The sequence below is a fragment of the Opisthocomus hoazin genome, chromosome 9 (assembly GCF_030867145.1).
Source record: "Opisthocomus hoazin isolate bOpiHoa1 chromosome 9, bOpiHoa1.hap1, whole genome shotgun sequence".
In the NCBI taxonomy this organism is placed as follows: Eukaryota; Metazoa; Chordata; class Aves; order Opisthocomiformes; family Opisthocomidae; genus Opisthocomus; species Opisthocomus hoazin.
This window is the reverse complement of record NC_134422.1, coordinates 27567756-27588012: the sequence shown is the minus strand read 5'-3', so window position 1 is coordinate 27588012 and position 20257 is coordinate 27567756. Positions and strand designations below refer to the sequence as shown.

Here is a 20257-nt window from a genome sequence, read left to right as displayed (position 1 = left end):
TAAATTTAATGGGGGAAGAAAAAAAAAAAAAGCAACCCCAAAAAACAACACATTAGTGAGAATCTTAGGTATATAAAAAATGCAGATTTTCTTTCACCACTTTATTTTGTATTTTTGAGATTTGACTTAATATTTGCTGCCAGGGCATTTTCTTTTGCTTTTTGTGAATCCTTTGCTTGCTGCAAATAAAAATAAACAAGACAGATGAATTTAACGTGTTACTTTTCATATACTTTATGGGGTGCTAATGCACTGAATGGGAATCTTTTTATATTGCATAATCATTGGAAGGGCTTTATTTCTGTCTCAGCTTTGAGAAACTTTATATTTGCCCCATCCATCACCAAATAAAAATACATGAATGTTGCTGTATGCAAAAGTAAATGTGCAAATGTGTGGGTTGTCTTTTTCCTGCTGTACTGCAAACACAAAGATTGTTACTCCTAATTTTGTAGGAAAGCTCTCAGAGCAACTCCCAGGTTGAGTTTTGAGACAGAAGAAGGCAGGGGTAAACTGAATGTGTCTGGAACTGTTGAGGATCAATTAAGTACAATGCTAACTAATTTAGAGTACAGTACCTTTGTGACCAGCAGCACTATAATCTCTGAAATGTTTCCACCGACTTTCGTGTCTCTTTAGAGAACAAAAGATTGGAGGAGACAAAATATGATATCCCACGAGCTGTTTAATCTAAAGTCTCTAGACAGTATTACTTTATTCCCTGAACATCTTTCCAACAGATTCTTTCCTGTCGCTTTTTGCTTTGGAAAATGCGTAAAATTCACCAAGCATCACAGTTTGTGATATTAAAGCTTATAGCATTCTTTGAAAACCACTACATTTAGATGTATAAGATTTTATGTATTTGAATATTGCAGTTTGTGGTGCTTAGATAATTTATTTTGGTTAGTACACCACCCTATTTAAAAAAGGAGGAATATGAGGTGTAGTTATGATTCAGCTGTAATGACTATGAATGAGATGCCTTTAAAGTAAATGCAGAAGTGTTATTTTTCTAGTATCAATCTACGATTCAGTACTAGTTGTAGAAATTATTACAATGCAATGTTCAAAACTGCTGTAAAACTGCATCATCTTATCACAGGAGGCATCTTCTTTGTGCTGATTTTTTTCCCCTAATAATCATAATTATTTTTCACCTCAATCAAAGATATGAGAGTTTTGACTTGCTCATTGTATAGACTTACAAGTCCTAAGGATTGTTTATGGGGGCCAAAAAAAAAATAAACAAGGTTTCCTAATCAGTGTGAGAGCAGAGAGAACAACCAGATACAGACAATAAAATAACTCAAGGATTTATGGGGCTCGAGTCTGTCCATGTGGATAAATAAAAGACTGAGTGCACACAGCAGGAATTTCTGGTTGAATTAACTGCTGGTTTCTAAACAAGGAAAATCAGCTTTTATTCTTTTGAGTTAATATCTTCTGATTGAAGCCTTTAGTGAATTGATTCCCACTACCTTCATTATCAAAACAAACCAGAGGATTATTTTTTTAGCCATAAAGCACTTTTTGGTTTTGGTCTGTCTTACTGATAACTTCAGCAATCTGTATTGCAGGATGATGCATCTTTACCTGTCATTTCTTTGCACCTTATGATTCAAAGCTTTTACCAGTCTTGAGAAATTCCTGAAGTGTTTGCTGAATTCTTGGGTGAATCTTGAAAACTTATGCTTGTAAGAAACTTGCAATTTAGATCAAGTGTAGGAGAGGTGATAACGTCATGGTTGGTCGTTTGTTACCGTGAAGACCCTGTAGGTAAGAGCTCATTCTCTATGCCAACTCCTACTATGAATGGCAGTTACCATGAGAAGCAGATACTAGAATATTTGACAAAAGTATTGTTTAATGCAACTTCTATTCCTTAAAAACCAGGTGAAACTTAAAATTGTCATTGCAAAATTGTTGTTCTAAGTAAGTCTAATTTTACAGTAACTGTGTTTTTCCTTCTGGAAGGCTTTACTTAAAATAAGCTTTCTTTAATTTTGTCATTAAGACTGTCTTCCACAGGTTTTGAGTAGTGAATTGTCACTTAAAGGCAACCTAAAAACTGATAAGAAAATTCAAAACCTAAAGACAGACATGAATGACAGTTCTGAGACTTAGTCTTAATAGCCTTCTTGCAGGTTAAATGTTCTGAAAGCCTCTGTACAGAGATTTTTGGTGTGATTTAGCAAGGCTGAGTTCAGGAATATATTTAGCAGTTTTTGTCAGTGGTTGAATTATCAGATTATTGTGTCATGTTAACTGCTGTGCCACAGACAAGTGTTTGTGTGCTTAATACCAGGGATGGATCTGTTGCACAGCTCTGACTTGCAGAAAGAGGATTAAGGCTCAAATGGGTCATCTGTGGAATACAACAACATAATACTGCTTTTTGGCATTGCAGTTTAGGACCGGGTGCTGAGGGGAATGTTGGCAATCTTTTTTAGTTATAAGCCTAAAATTGTTGTGTTCTGACTTGAGATGAACACATTTTTTGTGTTGTCATGAACTGAAATGCTGCTTTTTCAGAAGTGAACAATGCTGTTAAACAGAAACATCCATGTTTCATTTCCCATTTGGTTTACATGCAGTTAATTTTTAGTCTTTGGCTATATATTCTCCTTCCTCAAAATACTCACTTCCATCTCTTCTTCCTTTATTTTTTCCCACACCCATTTTTGGGGTGAAAAGTTTGCCTACTACTTTTCTGTAGAAAAGACCTTTCCACAATTTTCTTTTCCAGGTTCACCAGCTCAGTTTTTGTTTCCAGCATTCCACGTTTATTTTTTTCCTCGACTCTCTCATTCATTTGTTTTTGCTTCAGGATTCTGGAAATACAATACCTTCTCCTTGTACCTGGAACTTGTCTTTAAACTGTCCTGATTACACTTGATCTGTTTCTTGCCCTTTTTAATCTTTTTTTAGATGACTCCAGCATGTTCAATGTTGTCTTCTGCATCAAAGGGCCCTTCTTTAGTGTCCTGGTTTAACCTGTGACATTTAGTCATTAAAAATTAAATTTCTAAAATGTGTCATTTTCCTTTGTAATTTATTAATCTTTGATAGATATAAGCAATGTGCTTTCTTGTTTTTTATCTTTGTCTTTTTTCATAATCTTTCAGGTTTCTTCTGTCTGTATCCTTTTTTTGACGTGTCATAGTTAATCCTCTGGCTTGACATTGCCTGTTTAATATAAATGTCTAGAAGCCGTTTTGAAACTTTTTTTATGACAAATTTTCATCCTGATCCTTTTTCACACTGTGTCTTCCATATTACAGATTTCATGATCCCTGTGTGCATGGTGTTTTGTAGGTCTTCTCTTGTTCTGTCACTGTTTCTTAAAAAAAAAAATAAACTTGTAACTTTTCTCAGTTCTATAATGAGAATTTTTCCTGAATCTATTACTAAAAGCCTGTTCAAGTTACTGTTGTTCCTGTTACTCTTTCCTATGACCTCAGCAGATTAAATGGTATCATTGTATTCCTGCTTCTGATTTTTTTTTAAATAATTTCCCCCCCCTCCCTCCATTTGTTTCTGACCTCTTTTCTGAATTCTTGTCCAGGTATGAAAACCTTGTAAATTGTACTTCTTTACTGTCTCTTGTGCTGCCATCCATCCCCACTTGAGGAGTAGGTTCCAAATGGAGTCTTCCTAACCTGCTGTGCCTCTGCTTCCTTTATTTCAGATCTGTGCAGGTTGTTACTGTATCTCAGATATGAAGACAGTTGTCCGTAGCTGTTTTGCTTTGGGACTCTCTTGTTTCCTCACAGTCTTCCGTGAGGTTTCTTCAGCTTTAACAAAGGGGTTTGTTGTTTGTTTATTGTTGATTTGACTCCTTTGGTATCTTAGTTCTGCTCTTCTGCATTAGGTGGTAGTATTTATGTCAGATACTCAGAATTTAATTCTTGTGTTGGTTTCTGAATTTTTTTTTTAAGAAAAAGAAGTTAAAATAGTTGAAATTCTTCCTTTTTGTAGTAAACTTAATTAGAGGAGACTTGTTTTTCGTGGTGTTATTTAGACCCAGCTGAAGCCTGCAGATCAAAGGTTGAAAAGCTTTGTTGTAGTCTGTACTACAGCCTGTGAGGAGCTGTTCTAAAGAAGCCTTACGATTGCTGCTTTGGGCGGATGTTCAGTGTTGGCAGAGGACGCTATTTCTCTTTTTTAAAAAGTGCTGTTATTATGTGTGCTAAAGCTGCATTAATCCCATGCATTACCAAAGAAGAAAATTTAAATAAATTAAAACTGTAGTTAGAGGAGTGTGGTATTACCAGTTGTTCTCGCTTCTGAACTGAGGAAAGCAAACAAACAAGCCTGCCTAACATGTCACAAAGACACTTTTTACTTAGTGCTTTCCATTATCAGATTTTTGTTGCTTCTGTTCTTGAAGGGAGTACATTTTGGTTTCTGATGTTTTTAGTTGAAAGAAGAAGAGTTGAGGATCCTCACAGTAATACAAATCTAGACAGGAGTGACAACTACTTAGCTAGAGAATTGATACTTCTTTAGGAAAACATATGAGGAATATAGATTTTTTTTTTTTTTTTTTTTTCCTTTTAAAGATGCTACTGTCTGAAGAATATTTAATTTGAAATGGCTCTTAGCATCGTTCAAGCTGAGAGCAGAAAGGAAATGTCTTACCTTGTTGCCCAGTCTCCCTCGAGGGGGCTGGGGATGACCAACCAAACATTGTTCTTGCTCTCTGAAAATGTTCCTAAAACATACTGGTTTTTAGGCTTTTGTTCCTTTTTTTTGGTTGTGATGAGAACTAAACTTGTATATAGCAATGCTTGGAACTTTGGTAAATTAAATTAGAGCCTATTCTGTAAGATTATCTGCCCCTCAGTGCAGTTATCCCAGACAAAAGTTATGGGTCACAGGATATTTTTTATTTTTTACTTGAAAGGAGAGAAGTTATTGTAGGCACAACCTTCTTTAGAGAATCATGCATGCATTTGACACATTTTCGTTTTTGTAGGATGGTGTCACACTTGCTCAAAACAGTCCTAGTTGGAGGGGTGGGGGTGTCTGTCTCTCTTGTGCTATTTATGCATTGAGTTCTGAAGATAACAGAAGTACTTATTTTTGACTTGACATTCAGTGGGAATGTAGCCAGGAAACGGGTATAGAGTGGGATGGTCTAAAGCTGATAATTGTGTTCTCATCAACTTTATGATTTCTTGCATTCATTGGTTTCCTTTGTTATTGATGGGCATTGCAACTGGTAGGTTTGGCAACTGCACCATGGTTAGTTTAGACTTGCCACTATCTGTGAAAGACGATCATTCTCAGGTAGGCTACCTGTCTTCTGAAGCAGGACTTCTTGTGAGCCTGAGCTGCTGAAACCATCTGAACTTTCATAATTTATCAATTAAAAAAAAAATCACATAGCAGTAACTGACATTGAAGTTGAAAGTATGTTTAATTGGAGTTCTGTTAACACGTAAACTGCCTTTCTTTCCCTGCTTCTTTTGTTGTTGTTAATGTCTAGAAATATGAGTCTAATGACATGGATACATCTAGTTTTCTGAACCATATACTATTTTAGCCTGGATTATTGCACCATTTAGTTCAGATTTTTCACTTAATTTAACTGTACTTCTTTTCAAATACACTTCCTTAAATCTGCAAGATCCACCAAAATCAGAATGATCTTCTCAGACTCCTCATCTGACCATTAGCCTGGCTTAAGACATTGGTTATCTTGGTTTCCAGATATTTTAGTATGATAAATTACAGTAAAATAAGAATTTGGTTTATATGTTATATGAAATATAATACATAATGATTATATAACTTATCAAAATCTTAATTTAAAAACACTGATAGCTGAATTTTTGTAGTAGAATTCAAAACTTCAGATCAGCCTGATTTTGCCTTTGTGTTGGAAAGGACTGTGTGCACTTACAGTTATTTCTTAGTCCAAGGGGCAGTGACTAATCCCTACCTACAGGGCATAGTTTCTTCAACTGTTTGGCTATCTCTTTATGACCTGTATGATCCTGGGAATACTTTTGACAGTCCATCAGTTTAGAGGGTGTTTGTTCAGTATATAAGATACATAGGTTAGCTTATGTGGCTTGTGAATTATATCTGTTAAAATGGAAATAGTATATTTGATGCCAGAGATGTGTAGATCACAAGTTGAAAAGCAATCCGAGGTCTGTTCCTCAGGAGTCTTCAAAGGTGGTGAGGAAAGAAAGGAATTATTAGTGTTATCAGTAGCCTTGAGTTTGGGGTGGATCCACACTCTCACTAGAAATTTGACTTTTACTTTTTTCAAGTCAAAGTGTTGGTTTATATACTTTTTTTATATTCTGTTACTGTCTGGCTATTTTACACAGACCAAAGTTTTTACAAATTACATAGTATTTTTGACATGGCTTTCACACATGTAGGGGCCTCAGTAGACTACAACATCAAAAAAATCCCGCCCTTGTAGGACATAAAATTTTGATAGACAAGGTCTTGCTTCTTCAGTGGCTTTAGTTTGTGTAACATACAGTGCTGTTGACATCAGTGTGATATCTGAAGATACAGAACATCAGGAAATGCACGTATAGGTGCAGAATCTGGATAGTGAGTTAAAATTTGTAAAGACCCATGAGTGGAACAAGTTTACCCCCTTTAATTCTCTCCAGTTAATATTGTAGATTACATATCTAAAATTGAAGACAGTTTTTAAGTAGTTCTGTAGGTGTGAATGAACTAGTTGCTTTGATTGAGCTGGTATTTCTTTAATGACCTGAAGGATGGAATAAGGGTTACCCTTAATAGGCTTGTGGATCACACAAGGGGGCTGAGCTTTGGCAGGAGAAATCATCTAAACATACAGATTGTTTGAAATGTCACTTGAAATAATTAGTAATGGATTAAAAGAGGTCTTTTAAACCATACCTATATAGGCTGAAGTTCCAGAAACACAACTCAAGCTTTAAAAAGTACTTCAAGTACATGGTATCTATTAGATAAAATCATTTTACGCATATGCTCATAACTTCTAATGAGGTTAAATTTTTCAGCTCTGCTGATCTTTTCTACCAGAAAATAAATTAAAAAAAAAAAATCTAAAACAAATTTTCAACTATCTTGAGTGCTTAAAGCTTAACTGTGTTTATTTGAAAATAGGCTGCATGCGCTTTATAAGTGTGGCAGGTGATGTTTATGTTAAAATATTTGCAATAAGCATAAAAGTTTTCTAAAATAACATGTCTTTATGACATTAAAGATACTAACGGGATAAAAATAGCTGGTTTCATTATATAACTGGGAGGCTCACTGCCCTTTCTCTGTGTGTCGTATATGTTGATGTCTACAAAATGAAGGTATACAAGACATGCATAATTATGCTATATTTGTGAGTTACTGATCACAGGCGTTCGAAGTCTAGTCAGAGTTCTAGTGATCTTCCAAACATGTATGTATGCATTTAACCTAAGGAGGGGGAACTGCTCAGATTACCTCAGTGGTATCACTTAAAATTAAGTTTTGCATGTGTAGCCCTCAGGTGGAAAGAAAGCAGAACTGTGGGGACTTAATGCATTATTTCACCAGACTCTTTTGTGTGTGTGTGTTGCAGACTTGTAGCAGCATGATTAAAAATTGTAGCTATCCTGATATCCAGTTAGTGATTCCTGTGTAACATGTCTGACTTGTGCAAGATTCTTGATAACCATGTTCAGCTTTAAGCATACGTTGGTCTGAATATAAAACAAGCTGAGGTAAAAGATGGTAAATAAAGGGACAATAAAAGTTGAGAAAGACTGTTAGCTGACCAAACGTAGGACAGGCCTGAAGACAGTATAGCAGCTGTCAAAAGTGCTGCACCTGGCTTGCCAAGAGGCCACCTGCTACTGAAACACCTTCCATGGCTTTGCCAGCCTTGGCTCTAAGTGGTAATTCGACAAATGAAGAAGAGAAAGAGGAGGGAGATGCTGGAAAAAATAGGGACGTGTGATGGTTACACACATTAAAATACGCAGCAGTAGAGAGAGCTTTAAGGTAGTAAGTGGAGGTAAAATGCACTTAAACTGAGAGGAAAAAGGAACAATGTAGCATCTGTAAAAGCAGTGCAAATGTATAAAATGCAAGGCACTAATTTCACATAATTACAATTTCGCATTGATTTAAACCAGCCTATGTCCTTTACTAGGTTTGTTTCTAGCAAATCAGTTCCTTTAGTTCCTTGTGTGATTGTAGAAACCAAGTGCTGGGATTGATAGTTTTGCATTGTAAGAATCTACATTAGCTTACAGGGTGGGGCTGTCTCATGGTGGCTTCGGCTGGTGTATGCAGTGGATGGACCAGAGCTGCATGGCTGGCAAGGGAGGAGGGTAGAAATGGCCTTGCTTCCAGCTGGGGAGGGGAGAGGGAGACCTCTGGGAGGCAGCCTGTGGGGCAGCTCTGAAGCTGCAGTCGTAGCTGAATGCAAATCTTAAAGAAAAGAAATAGCAAAAAATAAGGGAAGGAAATGGAGGGGGGGAACAACAACCAACCACATAGTAACTGTAAAAAGGAGAAAAGGAACCCATGATCAGAGGGAGTGAGAAAATGAGTTGCTTTAGCTCTTCCGTCTGCAGTGAACATAGCCTTTGTGTGAAGCTGAGAACATAGAGTGGGCAGAGTGTGCTTATTTTTCAAAAAGGTAAAGTGGGGGGGGGGGGGGGGGGGAAGCAAGTCCAATTTTTCTGTCTTTTCCTAGTTTACCCTTTAGCATCTTCGAACATAGGATGATGCTTGGCATGTTAGGTTCAGCCAGTCCGTCTAAACCATTATCCTGTTTGGCTAGAGCTAGTAGGAGATGTTTGGGGAGAACTGTAAGAAATGGAGTGTATTTAGAGGGAGCTTTCTCCATATCTTCTGTCTTAGCAGTTTTGGGAAGTGCCATTCTTTTCCATGAAAAATTAAAGATCTTTGCAAAAGATCATTCGCCATCTGTATGCAATGTCAGATATTTTGAAAGCATTTTACTTCATGATTGGATAGCTATACATACTTTCTTAACTAAGCTGAATAGTCACTTACTGAGCATTGTATGAAAACTGTTGAACAGCACTGTATATAAATTGCCTGTAAAACTGGGAAACATTCATTGCGTTCTTTAAAGCAAGTGATGGACTAAAAAATGCAGGCTTCTCCTGCTGTAAACATCACCAGAAGTGTTATCACTGGGAGTACAGAAATGAGTTAACTAACCTTTAAAACTATAAATGAAGCTAGAATTGCCATGTGAACTTGTCACATCTCCCAAAAAATAATTAAATCCTTTTAAAGTTTGTTAATTTTTAATCTGGAAGACAGTTACTCTAGACCTATCCTCGAGTTATAATGCTAGCAAGAATGTCTTTGTGGGCAAATCTATTTTCATGCATGTGGTTATTCAAGATACCCTCCTAGAAAGCATTGTAATATTTAATTAAAATGTTAAAATATTTAATTGCTGTAAACCACAGGGGATACCAATGTTGTAATTGCATTTAAGATGAGGAAGAGAAGTGATTTGTTTTTCAAGTCTTGCTGACATTATTAGCAGTGGCATCAGTACTTTACCCTTTTTATTGTTTAAAAACTGATTAACTGCAGCATTACTGTAAAACAGGATAATATAAAAAGTTAATATGCATTTTAATACATCACATTAACACAGTTTGACAGCGTTGAAAGGAATGCCTTTAAACATGTCTGTAAGTTTGATACATTGCTACCTCGTTATTTGGAGGAAGTATTTTTTTCTTGTTCAGCCTGGCTGCTTTTTTATTTGTTTTGAATTTTTGTGATGGGCAAAATGTTTCTTTTTGGAATGCATGCTTGGAAGAATGGCAGAAGGGGGACAATATGAAATCTGGTATATGTTACAGTAAAGTGGTATAAGATATAAAGAGGACAAAATGCTTGAAATGATCCAATATTTTTTTATGGGTGTGTTATTATTAAAGAGAAGTTAAACTAATTGTGAAAGATAAATGACTGACAACTGAAAACCTGTTTGGGAATGTCATAAATTGGTTTGTGCTATGGAGTTGGTTTTATGAGAAAATAATAATAATAAATAGTTAATAGGGAAAAACTGCAGTCTAAGTGCCGTGTATTTCATGGCTCTTAATTTATATAAAAATGTTTGCTTCACTTGTCTTAATGAATGTTTCAAAATGTGCCCTAAACCAGTTCATAGCTGTATTACAATCTGTAACTTGCATAGTAGGTCAGAGGAATAAGTTTGTTTTTAAACTCATGTACTCTTACTTGCCTAGAGCCCTGCTCTCGGCTGGTGAAGGGCCCTGGTCCTAGAGGCAACGTACACAGGGGAATCCACCGTGTACATTTCCTTCTGCTGTGGTTTGGTGTGTGTGAAAGAACAGGAGGTGGTAGCTGCCAGAGGGTGATTCGATAACAGCCTTGGGGTGATGGTATTGGGGAGCAAGGAGAAAGGGAGCCAGACAGCCTGTATTCCAAAAAGACTGGGACTAACTGTTCTAGGTAGTTGGTATTGATGGACGGAGAGCATCTTCTGTGGGACTGCCACAGCTGGCGCTTACATCTGTGTTCCCCCATAGAGATGGGGAAAAATGGAAGGCAGGCTGCTTCTGATGGGGGGGTGTACAAAAGTTTTGGGAGGCTTCTAGCTAGGCTTCCTGCTCCTGCCTAGCTGAGAAGCAGAGATGTTCTTCTAGAGGGTGATGCAGAACATGAGCCTTAACAGCTTCTTTAGAAAGTTCCTCTTACTCTTGGTTGTAGAGGAAGTCTGGGCATATTGGCCTCCCAAGGCAGCGTTTAGTCTCTCTGGACATCACTCTCACACCTCTCTGGTGAAGCAGTTGCAGTGAAACGCTGCCTTCTGCTTACTTGTGGTAAAAATTAAGGCTGAATAATTAAAAATATTAGTACATACCAAAATCTACAGATATTTCTGATTTTGGAAATATACTGCTAAGCACACACGTCGTATTTCAGTTCCCAAGTGGCTTGTCTGTAAGCCGTTTTGACATTTGGAAGTTGCAAAGAATCTTGATTTTCTATAAATGCAGGGACAGGTGCTATTTAAAAAAAATCCTGAAAACAAGAAAAAACAAGTAACAAATGAACAAAACAAAAACCACAAAAAAAGCCCTCAAAACCTTCCCTTTTTATCTTAAACCTCTTTTTTTCACTGTAGTAAGGTCAGTTTGTAAATTAGTTTTGACCTTATTTTTGGTTAGATGTACAGCATGTAAACTCATGAGTTTTACTTAAGCAGAAGAGGATATTTGAATGGCAAAAGTTCATGCCCCAGATTATTTCTAAAACATGACAAAGTCAGAAAACAACTAATGTTGCCAATGTATTTTCGTGTAAATGCTCTTGTTTCAAAGCTTGCATCCATCGAAGGCTTTCTTCAGTATTTTGGTACTTAGTAATGATGGTTTTTGGCTGCTACAGTGAATTTACCTGGAGATGTTGGGGTTTTTTTCTTCTTAAACCAGAAAGAACTCTGCAATATGATCCTGGACTGCTGTGCTCAGCAAAGAACATACGAGAAATTCTTTGGATTATTGGCAGGGGTAAGTTCCATTTTCAGATTTTATACTTTATGGTAGATAATTTCATTGGTTTGCGCTATTTTTTGTGTGTCAAAGAAGTTTTAATGGATAAATAAAGCTAATAGTCTTGTTACTGTTCTAAAAATGGTTATATTCGTTGACTGGTTGTATTAGTTGATTAACATTTTTATTGCAGTAAGCATAGTGAATGCAGAATGAGAGAACTCTCTTCTCTTTATATTGTTGCTTTTTATGCTGCCTTCTTTTCTCGTTACGGAAGAACAATAAATTAGTGGCAAACCAATGGTACTGAAAAGAGGTTAAAGTATTATGAGTTACCAGAAAATAACCTCTTTACAGTGCTGAAGATTAATTTTGGAAGCTCTTGTCATTTACCACTTTGTTCAGAGCTGCTTAGTAGGTTTTATTTAGAGCACAAGACTGAATACTTACCTGTCATGGGGTTGTAGGTGGTTGGTTGGTTGGTTTTTTCAGTAAACAGCTAGCTCTTTGGGTTTGTGTAACTAATTGCTAATTGAGTTGTAGTTATTTCTTAGTTACTAAGTTTTACCTCTTGTGATGTTGACAGATCTGACTAGTTAAGATAAAATACTTGTCTTCTCAAGGGAGCAAGTTGTGTTGAAGGGGAGTGTTTTTTTCCAATTGTGGGGGTTTTTTTCATCCAGTATTTTAGGAAAGACTTCTGCTGACAGTCAGTGATGAAGCACCAACCATATGAATCTACATGTTCAGTAGAATATAAATGTTCATTTCCATGTGTGTTCCCTGCTGCTTCTCTAATTTTAAATGGTCATTCAGTGAAGTCATGAAAAACAGTTACATTTGATGGGGTTACATCAGGTGAAAATACTTGATGTAAGGAAGTAAAAGAAATTGCTGGATAATTTGCTGTAGTTCCAAATTGATAATTACTACTTTGCAATGCAGATGAGTTTCCTGTTCTGACAAACTGCTAAAAGCAATAAATGTATCCATTTGAAGGTGTTTTCTACTCCAAGGGCTCTTTAAAAGGAAAATCTTGCAGTAAATATTTGCACCATTAGGACACTTACATGTAGGTTACTTGCATGTTTAACATTTTGTTTAATCTGGTTGTTTAAATTGTACAATGTTGTCTCAGCGTTTCTGCATGTTAAAAAAAGAATATATGGAATCCTTTGAAGCCATTTTCAAAGAACAATATGATACCATTCATCGTTTGGAAACGAACAAGCTGAGGAATGTTGCCAAGATGTTTGCTCATCTACTGTACACCGATTCAATTCCCTGGAGTGTAAGTAAAAAAGGCTATTGTCCTAGATTTCTTTTCCAGTAATTAATCGCCCGTATTCAGAAATGATATATAATACATTAGTTTTAGTATTTATTCTATAGTGTGGAACTACTTGTATTTGTAGCAAACTGGATTATTTTAAGTATGTTTTCAGGCACTGTTGAACAAATCTGTGTTGCTCCATCTTCTCTTTCTGCCCCCTGTGTGTCATCATCTTCTCTCCCCTGTTCCCGACTGGTTGATTTAAGCTGTTATGTTATGGAGCTCAGCTGGAATTGGTTGATCACAATGTACTCTTTTAGAATTTTGAACTTTAAATCAGCAGTGTAAATAGCAGAACTGTCTCTAAAAAATAAACCTTTTAAAATTATATATTAAACTAAAAGCTTTGTAGAATTATAAGAAATTTTAAAATACTGCCATTTTGTGATTTAAGTGCCAAATAAATAAAAGCAATCTTGCATTCTGAGATATAATACAACATTTAAAAAGAAGAAATAAATATCTCTTTTCATACTGTTTTATTCTTGTTTCACAGCCTGGTCTAACTGTCATTCTTCAGGCGCACACAAGTCAGTCCAAATATTTCACCTCTTTAGAACTTAATTCCCAAATCTTTAACTTCCAAGAAGTTCACACACCTGATTTTTTTTTTTTTTTTTTTCTTGTGGAGCTTTTGTGGATAAAATAAATTCTTAAAGAATTACTGGCATAAATATGATTAAAAACTGCTCCCAAGTGGTAGAGAAGAATTTTTGAGGCGGAAAATCTTGGCTAGAAATTACAGGGTTTATGTTCTTGGTGGGGTTGAGGAGGAAATCAGTCTTTATTAGTTATTTCAGGAGGACAAAAGTTTTTAAGGCAACTAAAAGAGTGTATGTTTAAACTTAAGGGTGTTTTCGAATTATTTTTTTCTAAATATTTTCAGGTCCTTGAATGTATAATACTGAGTGAAGAAACTACCACATCCTCCAGTAGAATTTTTGTCAAAATATTCTTTCAGGAACTCAGTGAATATATGGGACTTCCTAATCTAAATGCAAGATTAAAAGATGAGTAAGTTGAAATTGTATTTTCAAAACTGTAAATCTAATTAGTTTCTTTATCTGAAAAAGTACAGTTAAGAACTGTTTTCAGGTTCAATTAAGACTGCAGTTCTGTAGCTGCAGTACTTCAAGAATAAGTTCATGTATAGATGTAGTCATTGCGAAGAGTCCCATTAAGCTGAGTGTATTACCATCAATTCGGGTTCAAGTATGTGCATGACCATTTGCAAGATGTATGTTACATTTTTATCCCAAAGCTATGCAGCTTTTTTATAAGAATTTTCCAAGTGCAAGTATTTTTATATATTGTCAGCTATATAGCTATGTAATAAATGTTACTGTGCTTTCTTTTTCTGACAAAACTTAAAGAAGCGCCTAACTATTAATAACTAGGATTAGTTGCTTATCATTAAGTGTGGTGTAAATAACACATTCTTTTAAGCCTGCATGTGACTTAATGCATTGTGTTCTGGCAACGTTCCTTTCAGTTGCTTGAGCTGTTTCTCATAAGTGGGGATTTCTTCTTTGTATGATGAAGAATTTAGTAGATGCTTTAGCTCATGAAAACTTAAACTTGAAACTATACTTAGGGCTCTGTTTGGGATTTCAGCATAGCTACCTAGATGTTTGAACTTCTTGGTCAACCAGTATTATCCTTTGCTATCACAGGTTACTGCGATTTCACAAGTCTCTTTGGGGTTTCACAAAATCAAGCTTTCTGTTGTCATAATCTGACAGCGTATATGTAATTCTGTGTGAGGTTTATGTTTTCATAAGAGAAGGTTTTTAAATAGCATTTTGATCCAATACATCAGATATAAACAGTGAAAATATTGAAAAATACATGAAGAATAAACTTTTGCTGTCCTGTGAAGATCCATAATTTATCAGTTTATTAATGTCAGTGAGAATTAGTGCTAAACTGGTGTGTTGTTTAATGTAGATGTTTGTTTCCATCAGAACGTTGCAGACTTTCTTTGAGGGATTATTGCCTCGGGATAACCCAAGAAACACTCGCTTTGCCATCAATTTCTTCACTTCTATTGGCCTTGGAGGACTAACGTGAGGAACACTTTTCTGATTTGATACTTACTTTGCTACTCTCCACTCTCTTCTGCCAAAAAAAAGGGAAAATTTTTTTTTTTTTTTTGTTAATTAGAGATGAATTACGGGAGCATCTTAAAAATGCACCAAAGATGATAATGACACAGAAACAAGATGTTGAGTCATCAGATTCTTCTTCGTCTTCAGAGACAGACTCTTCCTCAGATTCCGATTCTGACAGCAGCAGTAGTAGCTCAGAGTCATCCAGCAGCAGTGAATCCTCATGTAGCAGTGATAACAGCAGTGACTCAGGTACTTAAACACTAGCTATAACTATTTACTTCTCTTTTATTTACTTCTATACACTTATATCTATTTCTGTGTATGCTTGTTTTGAGGAAAAACTAGGTATAGACACTGTTAGTTTCTCTGCTAATCAATTTTTTTGAACTTACCAGTTTTAAAATATTAAATACTGCTTGTGGAAATTTACTTTAGAGTTTAGGGAAACCAAGTTCAGTTTTTACAGACTTAAATACCTGAGGGACGTTGTTTTGAGGATTACTTTTTTACACAGTTGATACCTGTTGCACAGTACTGTCACTTCAGTTTAGTGAAAGATGGGATTAGTCGTTCCCTATTAGTATCTCTTTGGGATGCTTACTGGTGAACTGTAGAGACTAATGTCTACAACTCTTGCTTGCTTGGCTTGACTGAGTGAGCTTGATACTGCTTGTGTCCTTCCCTGTAAATATGTGCCTTTTCAGGGGTCAGAAATGACACTGTTCAGTTCTAGCAACTTACTCTCGTTCCAAGTCTCCATTTCTAATTCTTCTTCCTCAGGAAGAGTTTGTGTGGTGATATAGTGAAGGTTCTTGTCTGTAGAGAAATCTCCGAGGAAGAATTAGCTTTTGCTGACAACTTAGTATTTTGTAGTTTTATGTATTATAATTAGAGCTTAGAATCTTACACCATCCTGCTGATATAGAACCTTCTACTTCACATGAAGTGTCATAAACGTTGTAATGTAGAAAGTATATGCTAGTATGAGTTAATGTGTGCAGTCCTCCCTATTGTACAGAACGTGAGCAGATGATAACACAGCATGACTTTCTATAGTACAGAAGCTTGCTGATTCAAAGTTAATTTGATTTATTACCTGCCTTTGAAATGAAAATGTTGATAAATCAAATAAAAGCAGTGTGAACTGCTCATGCTTGGGAGATGCATTTTTGTTCTCCACTGCAGTCTTACTGTACAAAGTTTTGATTTGTGTGTCATCGCGTTAATGACGACGAAGCACTGGAGGAGGGCGCAGTTAAACAAGGTCAGAGAAGGCATTAGTTCAGCAAAGAGCCAGATGGCTCCTGCATAGGCAGCTGCAGCTCTGCTGAGCTGTGTGATAGGAACCAGAGAGGTCAGTCCTTGGTGACAAACCAACTGAGTCTGCAGGCTGTTAGTACGAGCACTTTATTTTTATAAGTTTAGGACCTTCCCCTTTACTACTTATCCTTTCTCCATTCAGGTACACATTCATTAAAACTTGCAGCCTGCTTTCATTACTTTTTTTTCACTGGTTCTTGTGTACTTAAATACAGTGGTCAGAACACGTATTTGCGATAACTATATTCTTTAATGGTAAGCTTGATTGAGGCCCATTACTGATTATAACTCCAAGTCTTCCTGTGTTTTGCAGCTTTTTAAATCTTAAAATAACTTGTTAGAGTTGAAAGGCATTTTTCAGAGGAATGTGCTACAGTATTTCAGTGTTTTAACACTGCAGTGTACAAGAGAAAATGAACAAACTGTTGATTAGAAGTGGAGAAATTGAACATATAGCTGAATTAAGATTACTGCCTTACTGACAGTTAGTGTGTGGAACTTCAGCAGCTAGCTCAACTCAGCACTGCTCTGGAGAGGTCATTCCAACCAAACAGGCCCAGTAGAGGACAAAATTAGTGTGTTACCAAAGCAGCTTGTTCCTTGGTGTTTACTTTCTTGGGTCTTTTTCTGCATTCTGATGGATGTTAAATAATAGGGAAAACACTATTTAAAAAACTTAAAATATTAAGTCTATCTGAATTGATCCATCGTTGCATTTTATCAGAAAGCCAGGAGGCCTTAGTTCAGACATGAGACTAGCCAGCTGATGTGGAACTTGTATTTGATGTGCTATTGAATCAGTTTATGACTGTTGTAATTTCAAAACGTGATTAGAAACATTTTAGCTGACATGATACTATAGTTCGTACAATGAGGTGAATTAATGGTTATTCTAAATGACTGTTACTGATAAATACTGTCGAGTGAAATCTAGAGGTTCCTTAGAAAGAGCAAACAGGAAGAGTAAGGCCTTTTCCACTGAGAAGAGCAGTACTGTGCAGAAGTACAGAAGTTAGTCTTAATCTTAAAATTGCTGACAAAGCTGCCACTGTGTCTCCTGAAAATGAGCCAGAGGGACATTGTTACGTTGCTGTGGTACCACTATCTCAAGCCATTTCAGCATGCCTCTGTTTCCTCAGAGGACAGTGGAGAATTTTCCCCATCTGCTGTTTTTAGTCTCAGTTGACTTAAGCTTTTCCAGGAAGTAATTGGAAAAGAAAATGGCTTTAAGAGACTGGATGGTCTGGGAAAGGTGATCTTTCTAAAAAAAATTATTTGAGAGTGCTTTGATGTATGACTTTACAGCATATGCCTGGTCCTTTTGTATCATCAACAAGAGGATAATGATGGGTAGAGGTTCTCAAAAATCAGGCATCACTTGCAGATACCTAAGGGATAAAAGCCCTGCTGATGGATGCTTGTGAGTGGCAGCCACACCTGTACAAATCTGAGTTGTTCCTTCTTAAGCAATTCACTGGGGAGGGGGGAAGCAAGGTTGTTGGAGTTTTGTTAGTACATAGAACTTCAAATTCTTTCAAATATGAAAGCAGTCTTACATAACCAAAAATTTCTTGGATCAACAGGTTTGCAGATCTTGTATCAGATCCTCTTTAGTGAGTTACTCTGTTTCAACACTGATATGACTGCTTAGTAATGTTTTGCATTCAAGTGCAGGTTGGTTTGAGTATTTTTGTAAGTTGAGGAAGAAGTTTCTTTTTGGTTTGAGCTGCATCAAGTTCTCGATACCTGTACAGGTAAACTCTTAAGGTTTTGGGGTGATGTGTTGTAACCTTGCTTTTTGTTAACGTGAGGTTCTTGTGTTAACAGTGGCGTTATGGAAGTATAGAGGAAAAACAGAGAGTAGTCTTGGGCTTGATAGTCAGCTCACACTTTCATGGAGAATTTCTCTTTTTATGTAAAAGAAAAAGCCTGTAATGCATACAGACATTTAAAAATAATCAGTACCTGTTCAGTTAAAGAGTGGGTAAATTTTCCCCCACTGCATGAGACGCTTACTTGGGGGTGGGGGGGGGCAATAAAATCAAAGCTCATTATTTTGAAGCCTTTGTCCATATACATACCCACAGAAAATAACTCTCTAGAACTTTCTATGTAGTTTAACAAGTTAAACATAATAAATTAAAACGCAACCTTATTCCCATAATTTGTTATTTCAGATGTTCCTAAAGCCAAAAGAAAGAGAATGCAAAAGAAAAATAGAGAAGCTGATAAAGTTTCCAGGAAAAAACAAGAAAAGAAAAGGAAATCACTTGAAAAGAAAATGGGAAGGAGGTGGCAAGAGGAAAGAAGTGATACTGAGAGCAAATCGGAAAGAAATCACCGAAATCTGAGAGAATCACACAGGAGAGATGACATATCAAAATACCATCACAGAGATGAGTCCAATGGCAGAGACTGTTACCATAGTGGAAAGGATAGGAGCCATGAAAGAAGTAAGGATCTAGAAAACAAACACAGTAATTCAAAACCAAAGAAAGCAGAGAGAAGAGCTTCTTTGTCTGATGATGAAAATTACAGACACTGGAGCAAAGATAATGGACATCGCAGCAGAAAAAGAGAAAGATCAAAATCTGGTGAGAGAGCCCAGAATAATTCAAGTCCGAGAGAGGAGGAACAAGAAGACCGATACAGAAATGGTTCAGAGAAACACCGAGAGAAGTACAGCCGATATTCTGACCAGCACAGAGAAACCAGAAAGAATGAGGACAGACGAAGGGAGAATTCCCCACACAGACGAAAATAATCCCTGACTAGAGTTTGAAATAAATGTGCATTTCTGGGCTGTAAAAACTGTATTTTAAAATCTATTACTGAATATTAAAAAAAAAAAAATTTTGTACAAAGTGGTAGTTTGCATCTGTAAATTTTATCAGACTTTTTCAAATTTTCAGTACCGCTTTTTTGATAATGATTGCATTGAGTCTTTCTGTTAAATTCTTCCTTTGGAAATATGAAGCTGTTTATTTTGTGAATAAACTGTTAAAATATCAGCGAAATTGGTATTTTTGTCACTTAGTTTGAAGTATTGTAACTATATCAAGTATTGTAACTGTAGTCTGTAAAACATTGGCTTTTAACTTGTTAATTGAAAGTCATATACTGAGGCCAGTGTGTGACGGATGTCAGAAATTCAGATTACAATGTGAATGTTACATGAAAAGGCTTTATAAAAATTTTCGAACATCAGCACGAGCACTTCAAGCATTCTATAGCTGTTTATTCTTTCAACTTTGCAAATATGAAAGCAAGTTTGACCAAAATTTTCAGGAAATACTTCAATTGATTTTTTTTCTTCAAGAGTTAAAAATTGGAAAAGCGATATTGCTGTTCTAAATGGCACATTTGAAAGTGTGTCAACTTGTTCTGTTACTTTTCACAGTGTTTTTTAATATTGTAACATCCTGAGCTGGTTACACTTGTGATCTTAGAGACAGGGGAAATAAAGTTGTTTTTTCTAACGGAGTTTTATTTTAAAGTCATAGACTTCAACTCTAGCCCTGCAAAGGAAGTGTTTAAGGAACATCTTTCCCAGTATATAAAAAAATAAGAAACAGAAATAAGAGGTTTTTCAAATCTTGTTAGACGTTATGACCTACATGGCTTGAAGTTCTCAATTTTTGTAAACTTTGCTTCCAATAAAAAAAAAAAAAATCAGCTGCTGCAGCAGTTTATATTAAATATTGTTCTACCTGGAGTCATTTGAAGCAACTAGCTCAATGTTCACCGGATGAGTAATGAATCAAAATCATCTGGTTAAGACTTCTCTTTTTTCTTTTTTTTTTTTACTTTGTGAAATGAATACTGGGCATATGAGAACTTACACATTTCTTGTGTAAGTCATATTTCATCTTGTATAAAGCATAGAAAGAATATTTAAGCTGTTTTATAACAGAAAATGGAACAATTCCTAAGGAAATAGATCACTTTGCCTAAATTTGTCATAACATTTT

The 20257-nt window shown here is 36.0% G+C and overlaps 1 protein-coding gene across 5 annotated transcripts in view; it reads left to right on the top strand.

The window, feature by feature from the left end:
• The window catches only part of CWC22 (CWC22 spliceosome associated protein), a 36086-nt gene extending 16125 nt beyond the window's left edge, over window positions 1–19961 (top strand). For all 5 annotated transcript variants that reach the window (XM_075430603.1, XM_075430605.1, XM_075430606.1 and 2 more), the window contains 6 exons: window positions 11463–11540; window positions 12661–12813; window positions 13742–13869; window positions 14820–14921; window positions 15019–15215; window positions 18464–19961. In XM_075430603.1, coding sequence (XP_075286718.1) covers window positions 11463–11540; window positions 12661–12813; window positions 13742–13869; window positions 14820–14921; window positions 15019–15215; window positions 18464–19050 — 1245 coding nt within the window. In that variant the 3' untranslated portion in view covers window positions 19051–19961. The remainder of the gene's footprint in view (window positions 1–11462; window positions 11541–12660; window positions 12814–13741; window positions 13870–14819; window positions 14922–15018; window positions 15216–18463) is intronic.
• Window positions 19962–20257: the final 296 nt, after the last annotated feature.